The following is an 8852-nucleotide window of genomic DNA, read 5'->3' as shown; positions in this document are numbered from 1 at the left end:
CACTCCACCAAGACACGCCGCAACAGCAGCAAGCCGGAGAAACCAGCCCAACCGGCAAGGTAGATGATATTTACCAAAGTTAGGATGACTTATGTTCGATGCTTGTATACACGCCATAGGATGCTTGTGTGCTGTTGTTTTTCGAAAATGATGTCCGTCATTTGCGTCTTTGATCTTCCGTTTATGTAGCATACAGAGTAACAGCAACACTTAAGCTGAGGTAAATTTGGTCAAAAAACAGACCTGCAGATGCCTGTAAAGCCAAATGGGATGTATTTTCCTGCAGTGATACTGCACAGCTACATATATCTGCTGCCACCGCCGCCATCTTCTGCAGTACGGGGAAAACATTTCGTATTGTTGGTTAATTAGTTGACTACAGCTTTGCCTAAGGTTATTATGGGCAAAACTGGGGCCCATTTACCCACATATGTTTTGTCTTTTAAAAGTAGTCTTCTGCCTTAAAGGTGAGTAGTGTTCCCTGGAGCAGTGTTGCAGTCAGTTCTTGGCTTGCTTTTATTTCTCTGATCTTTACGAGTTGTGGGTAGACACAAGGTGAGGGGTGTCTCTCAGTGCTCCACATGAATGCAGAAAAAACGTGTTTCAGCATCTCACAGTAATAAAAGCATGCAAGCAAAAGCCTATAATGGGACGTAATTTAATCTATGAAGAAATATCTTCTATCACAGCAGTTTTATTTTATTTTATTTTATTTTTTCTCTCACGTGACCTTCATTTCTGTTTTTATGTGGCTCCCTGGTATCCAGAGCACTGCGAACTCTTCTTCCTCAGCGGGTGACTGCAAGATCTTCTGGCTGAGAGCTTATAAAAGCCCTGTGATTGCAGACCACCCCAGGGCTAGGTATTCACCTGACACTGAAATTGTTGCCATGGCAACGCTCACTGCCGGCCATAGGCAGACCCGATATAATACAAAGGAGGCGGAGAGTGGGAGCGGCTGAGTGGATAATCCATTTGACAACAAAAAGCGCAAACGCGCCAAAGCTCTCTGACACTTATGTTTATTGCAGAGCGGAATCAAAGCAGAGCCCAGCGGTATCTGCATCTTCAGAAGCTTACCACACCCAGATGATGTGATAACAATGTTATTGCTCTTCAAAGGAATGGGGAAATTAGGACAACTCATAGTAGCTTGGTAATGTGGGCCATGTGGAACCCTCTGTGAGTGTAGTGCAAAACACAAACATGTTGGATCACTTTAATTACCTCCATTGTCTTTTAGGGTGAAGTTGGGATTAACTGGTAGCTGGCTGGGCAAAGCAAAAGAAAACCGCTGTCCATTGGCAAAGTCATCCTTATCCACTGCTGTGACGGTCTGGATCACCTGTTGGTTGAGGGACAAAGAATAAATTTTGACTTCAACAAAACAAAACTCTCTTTATCTACATCACCATTCCAGGATTGATGCTTTTTTCTGAATTCCAAACAGAGACGAGTTTATTTTTGAGGAATTTTTTAATCATACTGTTTGAGAAAAATAGTACATCTAAACTAATTTTGAAAGGATTTAAAATATTGTCCTTTATCTGTACATTGAACCTCCAGGACAGTTCCTGTTTCTTCTTCTTCTAAAAAAGTGGTAATCAACCAGAAGGGTGTGTTTTAGTGTGCATGTCCTGATTATTTGTACATTATGCTTACTGTATATCTATTTTTTATTTATTTTATTTTTTCCATAAAAGAGATGAACTTTCTTTGTTTCTTTTACACTTACATGTAGTGACTCTGCTGCCGTGTTTCAGTCTGAAGGCATGTAGTTAGTCACTWCATTGACTCAGGTAAATAAGCTTCTGCTAATCTATCGTTCACATATTAAAATAATTATGAAAAAAGGTAAACATTGCAAAGTTTGCACTTCTAAGCAGATGGTGTGTAGACTAGCTAAAAGTTTTCTCTATCCAGCAGATTTCTCTATCAACAAGCTTACATAGTGAACAAATTCAAATAGAAAACGCGGAAAAGAGGAAAAAGCATTGAAGATAGACATTATGATCAAAACAAAAGATACTCTCAGAAAACAAATTGGCATCTTCTCAGGCAGGCATCTTCAACTTGACTCTGAATCTCTGCTGACATTCAGTGATTTCATTTCTCAATCAAATATACTGAAAATATTATTTTACAAATGAGTCAACACCAGTACTTGTGCTTTCTTTGTTACAGCTGTTGAGTTACAGTGATTTTTAAAAAAATAAATCAGATTCTACCTACTGTTACAAAACTACTACAACATGCAGTACTTGTTAAAGCACTTTTCACGTCAAATACATTAGGGGTGTTAGATTATGCATTACTACACAAAGCTGTGGTCTTAAAGTAAAACTAAAAGATGAACGATGGAATCACATAAAATTCACAAGCATTCTAAAACTTTTTACATAATTAGGTTATTTGAATAATTTATGTAAAAAATATACATAAGCTGACTGTTTAATATAAATATTAAACATATTAGTTTATTACTAAAACTAGGTGTTTTGCTGAATTCTAATAACTAAATAATTTGACAACTTTAAAAATAGGCCTGCCACTTTGGTATAACAAATATACCCTGAAAAAGTATTAATGCTATGTGCCTTTTCACTTATTGTCTGCTGAGTGGTAGGGTTCAACTGTCGACAAGAAATTATAATTCTTATTTAATCCCCTGGGCCCAGAACCTTTAGCTTACAATTTAACTGTAATTCAAATTTAATACAAACTTCTATTAAACTTTTCGTCTACTGGCTTTGAACTATTAAAAATACATCTAGTTGGGTCTTTCCAGTTTTTATTCCATCATCCTTTGCAGAACCACCCTTTCAGTCATTTCCTTGCTGCTGATTGCGCTATATCTCAAAAACCTTCTTAATTTGAATGAATCAAAAACTACTGAGAGCAAATTGGAATGAGCTTCGATTTAGAGCTGTCATGGTTTGCTGCTGAGATACTCGTTTTGAATAAGAAATGATTAAGCTGCTCTCTCCAGCTCCGTCGGAGTCGTTACAGTTCTGCTCTCGTTGAGCAACAGAATGCTGAGGGAAACAAGAGTTAAGCGCAGAGAGCAAGCAGCCAGGGAAATGACTGTGGTTGATGTGCAGCTATCCGTATTTTTAACTTTTTTTTTTTGAGTAGTCTTTTAGGTCAAGCAAGTTTTGAATGTGTGTGGATACAGATTAAATGGGAAGCAGAAATGCATGTATAGCAGTTCTGCAGCTGAATCACCTGGTCGGGCCTTGAGTTCTCACAGACAATAACTTCTTCGTTGGTTGCTACTTCGGGTGGATTGTCATTCATGTCCAGAACCTGGACGGTAACCGGAACTTGTCTAAGAAGGCTGGGGTTGTCTGGAAAAAAAAATACATTAAAAAATACATAAACCAAAAAAGCCAAATAAAGCTTTTAATTTAAAATCAAACATTCTAGAGAGCTTGCAGAAAATGCCACACTATATATTGCTAAATTAAAATCACATAAAATTATTTTCTTCTTGTTTTTTTTTTTTTCCGCACAGTAATATCCGTAAAGAGGAAACAAGTTTTCTACATAGAGCTGTGACTTTCATTTGAGATGCATCTGTTCATCTGTTTCTCTACCTGTGATGCATTAGAAAATTACCTTTTTTTTTCGAAACTTAACTTCTCAACAGCATTAAATATTCATCCTGGCAAGTATGCTGGTGTAGTTGCCATGTTTTTGCTGTGAACATATGATATGCGGTGGGTAATGATATCAACATGACAATTCAGTATTTTTTTTGAGTTGGGAGTGAGAATGTGTTACATATATTAAGTTTTATGAATTAAAAAAAAACTGTCTGCGAACATGCCAGTCAAAAAGACTTTTGACTATTTGGGGAAATCGTTTCATGCATAGAATGCCATTCAATACTGGCAGACTGGAAAGGCCTTTCATGACATTTGAAAACAACTGGGAGGATGCAGAATTTATCTGTGGCTCAACAAAAAAAGGGCCTTTGAGTGAGGTAGCTGGCTGCCAACCCCTGTGGAACCTGAGTCCYAGACAGAGGTTTACCTGGGTGGCTTCCAGGAGTGATAATGAATTGCAGTCTAAGTCTGTAGCAGAACAAAAATGGGTGTGGGGGGTGGGGGGGGGTGCATGTTTGCTCAGCAAAACCATTAGTGAATACACAAAAAGATATGCAGGTGCACATGCTCTATATATATAAATAGACCTACATTTATCTTGCAGATGCACGACTCATGAATGAGTGTATGTGTGTAGATACTGTATGTTTGAAAGTATGTTTTATTTTCTTTCCAGTGTCAAATGGAGACTTGAAATTTGCATATACAGTGTTTACTGTCTTTCATGCATTTAAATTTCAGTACCAATGAGATCAAATTAAAAGAAAGGAGCTAAATTTCAACCTTCTATTTTCTAAGTCACATCATCTCTCTGCACATTTTCTTTCAATTCTCAGCACAATGGCTGTATTGTGTTGCGCTTTGCCTTTCTCTATGACACTGTAAATCTTTGGCTTTTCAAAGTGGTAAAAATAATTCTTTGCCTTTCCAGTGTCTTGGCATGCACTGCATAGATGAATACTAAAAAGAGGTGAAGAAACAAGGAACATTAGCATTCAGATCCCTGCCAATTGGCAGGAGAGATCCAATATTGATTTAATTAACTTTCAGTGAAGGGAAATACATTGAAACAATTGAGACTGATTTGATTTTATAGACATGAGGAAATACCCTCAATCCAATTTAAAAACACTGTGATCATCATGCAAATGAAAACCCAACTACTGTTWCCTTTAAATTGGTAATTTTACAATTAATTGAATAGATATTAGAGGTATGAGACACACTGTTCCCTACCCCGTTTAAACATTGAACAGCTGGACATATAAATTAATATATTCTTCAACATTGTTCCGTTAACCATCGAAGTGTTGCAAATGCTTGTAATTTTTCATGATGTTGTTTCTTTCAACACATTTGTTATTGTATTGTATATGTATGTATATGTTTTACAATGCGTTGGGTGGGAATAAAACTAGCTACTGTATTGCTTTGATTATCTTTAATCAAACTTCTTCAGCAAAGTTTATACTTGCTGATCTTAACAGCATAACTTTATCAGCTATTAAATTTCTGCTGTTACAAATGTGTCTGAAGATGTACATGTTTCCTATAAGACTTATTCCATGTAATACACTGCTCAGTATTTCTGTAGCAACACCTGCTGTTTAGAAGACAAAATGATCACAATTCAAACCTTTCTATTGTTCAAAAATGTATTAAAAGCACATAAAATGCAACAAGTTAGGCACAGTTCTGATACAACCAGACAAGTCAATTCTAGGCAGACTGTAATATTCTATTCTATGTTTTAACCTCAGTAAGACCTAAAAAGATATCAAGAAATGAATGGTATTCAGTTCTCTTATACAGTTAAAGTGTCTTTAAATAACATGCTTAACATCTACTGTTCTGTGCCTACAATGTGCTATAGATTTTATTCGGTAGGAAAAGGGAGTATGTGTGGTGCTGATTCATGTTCTCATTGCTTTTTATGGAACCCTTCTTTTATTGATATTGATTTTGACTCCAGTGTTACTCTCTATGAATTTGAACCCAGGCTGCCCTCTGACGATACGATCCCCTCAGGGTGTCTTGTTATCTAGTGGGAGCCAGGAAAAAAAAAAGACCTGGACCATATGCCTTATATGTTTTAATTGTTTATGTTGAAATCCTGCTGCCGTGGCACAAAATTTATTGATGATTTTAATGGAGCTCTGATCTACATTGTCTTTTAGCTTGAGGTCAAACACAGCGTGTTAAGATTAAAAAAATCAAATTTATAGCTTCCACTTTGAGCTAGAAATTGATGTTTTCACCACAATTCAGTATAATAAGCTTTACATAGTTTGCATCTTGTAAAAAACTATAAAATTGCTCAGATCARTGTGCAGGGTAAAATATACAGGGCTTCAAAACAAACATGCCGCTTCATGTTACTACTAAGACTGAATTAGAAAGTAATCATTGAACCATAATCCCCAGCACATATTTTGAGGGCCACACATTGTGCYAAATCTTTGATTAAAACKTTGACATTAACTGGATCCACTGGATGGATTTTATTGAAACATTTAAAAGGTAATAATTRAATGTGCACCTGCAACTGAGTAACTTTTGAAGCTAACCCCATTTCCAAACCAAATCAACCCAGATGGCTGCCATCATTGTTACCTTAATCAACACAAACTTAGGTGTACCACTGAATTTTACATATACCGAGTTAACTGTTATGGTAGTATCCGGGAGTAATTTACAACATATATACCGATTTATAATATTTTGTGCTAATTTGTGCGAGATGTGAGACATAGAATGWTGTCTGAGACTGTGCCCAAGGATTTTTTGCTCAAGTTTTGACCATAATGGCTCCATCATTTCTCAACATAAGATGATTTTAGTTTAAAATAACATRAAACGTGCATAAAAAGCAGCGGGCAAGTCCTTCACGGAATGCTCGGTCATTATTGTTGAAAAAATAAAAAATAAAAAAAATATTGAAATAGTTTAGTTCTTAAGAAACAAATTCAGTGCACAACTTAACTCAGTCATAATAATTCTAAAGCTTTATCAGAATGTTCGTTAATAAACTGATAGATTGAGTTCACTCATGCACATGTGTACCTACCAACCTCCGAGGCCATCACAGTGACATTGTGCCATGCAACGTCTTCTCTGTCCAGAGACTGTGTTGTACGTATAACTCCACTGATTTCATCAATTCTGAAATATCTTTCTCCATCCTCTTTGCTGTCCAAGTAATATCTGTTTGGAAAGAATAATACATTCTTAAGTAAGCACATRAATATTGCAAGAGTTTATCAAGATGGAAGAAGAGGCAGGAAAAGACCATACAACCATAAAAAATGTTTCTCAAACATCAAACAAAATAAATTGCATTCCAACAATAACCCTGCTWATCTATATGGAGTACTTACATGCCAAGATTAACAATCAGACTTTTAGGTGTTAAATGCAAAGCTTTGTGTTTTTTTTTTTTCTTACACAAAATAATCTCTGACTAAGTGAACATATTTGCACCTTTAACACCGTTACTTTGTAGGTGATTGCATAGAAAAAAAAATAAAATATAGGTCAAGTTATGGTACTGAGTTCAAATATTTAATATTACATTTCTGAGCAAACTTTAAATGTGAAGTTTTTCCCAAGTACCCCAGTTACTTTCCTCAGATCTAAATCATGCATGACTGGTTAAATTAGTAGGTATTTTCACAAGACACCATAAAACTATGTAATTGTTTTTCATGTGCATTCCTCATTTCTTCTGATCCCTGACATATTTCCAGTATTTGAAAGAAATAACTAAGTACAAGTAAAAATACATTTAAATCAAATGACTTTGGTAAAGTTGAATTTCACTGACACAAAAAGTATTTTAATATAAACATTAAAACTGCTCACAATAATCGAGAAAGCGAAGGTAATTTTACACACAGAGAAATGAAGTGTTGAATTTACTTAACCGGACTTTTTAGAGTGCACATACAACTCTTCATGATGAGTTCAGTCATATTAAAAATTTGCAACTTGTAACAATGTGCTCAATTTTAAAGCAAATAAGTAAAAGTAATTGCTTTAGGTGTTTATGGATGTAACAAAATTCAAGTAAAAGTTGTGAATTAAAAATAATGCTTGGTAAAATTACAAATTATCCAAAAAAAAGCTTAAGTACTGAAATAAAGTAAAAGCCTTTAATTACTATACATCTCTGCTGATCCCTTGATGTACTGAAATCTGAAGTAAAATGATGTTTATTTTTTATGTTTAGCAAACAAATTGAAAAACGGAAAACTCCTATAGTTTTATACAAACATCAATAGGGCTTTACTGATATTTGTAAGGCAATATTATGAACATTAATCACTGACATACACTTTAGCACAAGTTGTTTTTTTTTTCTTTGATTTACTTTTCCTTACAYGCATTCATTGCAAAATATAATATTTGTGGTTGTATAGAAATTTTGATTTTACACTCTTCTTTAGAATAACATGTCCACRATTTTCAGCTTTAGATGTAAACATTGTGCCAAGAGTTAAAGTGCAGTCTAAGCAGATCACAGTTTGGGCTTCCTGTTGCAGAAAGCTCAACACCTCATATCCACTTCCTGGCCCACCAACACCACTATCAATGGAGAATTTTATAGAAGGTGTAAAACAMAAGGTGAAGTGCACAGGCTCTACAGTAAATTCACTTAAACAAAGACACTCAAATGATTTTATGACCATCAAAGAAACAGAGAAAGGATAAGGCAGAAGCTGCTTTATAAATTAAAGTAACTGTAAACTCAAATCATGAAAACTTTGTGATCTGTGTGCTTCTTTTTAAAGAACATGCACAGTTCACAGTTTATGTGTAAATATAGAATCATAAATGACAGCTGAAAAATAAGGCCCCTAATAATGGCTTGTTAACTAGCCAAGTACTAAGTGTTGCATATTAGCCATCTGGAGTGTAAGAGTGAGCTTAAGGTGAATTAAGCTTCTCCCACATCTCTCATACACAAGGTTATGAGGAAAATTTTTACCAAGRTATTTCTCATTTCTTGTTAATATCTTGACTGTGCGAAGTGAAAGTGAGACAATAAGTGAATGTTCAGAYGAGTTCAAGCTGATTCATTAAAGACTATGCAATCATTTATTTACACAAATTGAACAGATCATAAGTTACACTTGATTGTGGTTATTCCTATAACAAGCATCACGAGTTAAATGAGATAACCACCGACAGGCGTGCCGGGTCCAAGGCTGTGAAGTCCTCCCTAATTAGCTCATGGGATCAGAC

The 8852-nt window shown here is 35.4% G+C and overlaps 1 protein-coding gene across 1 annotated transcript in view; it reads right to left on the bottom strand.

Moving 5' to 3' along the window:
• The window catches only part of LOC106515521 (cadherin-18), a gene marked incomplete in the record, with an annotated part of 145299 nt that overhangs the window by 25122 nt on the left and 111325 nt on the right, over positions 1-8852 (bottom strand). The window contains 3 exon segments of the mRNA XM_014005361.1: positions 1228-1345; positions 3226-3347; positions 6676-6812. Coding sequence (XP_013860815.1) covers positions 1228-1345; positions 3226-3347; positions 6676-6812 — 377 coding nt within the window.

Source organism: Austrofundulus limnaeus, unplaced genomic scaffold, assembly GCF_001266775.1.
Source record: "Austrofundulus limnaeus strain Quisiro unplaced genomic scaffold, Austrofundulus_limnaeus-1.0 Scaffold30, whole genome shotgun sequence".
Classification (NCBI taxonomy): domain Eukaryota; kingdom Metazoa; phylum Chordata; class Actinopteri; order Cyprinodontiformes; family Rivulidae; genus Austrofundulus; species Austrofundulus limnaeus.
The sequence above is the reverse complement of the archived record's forward strand: the minus strand, read 5'-3'. Positions and strand labels throughout refer to the sequence as shown.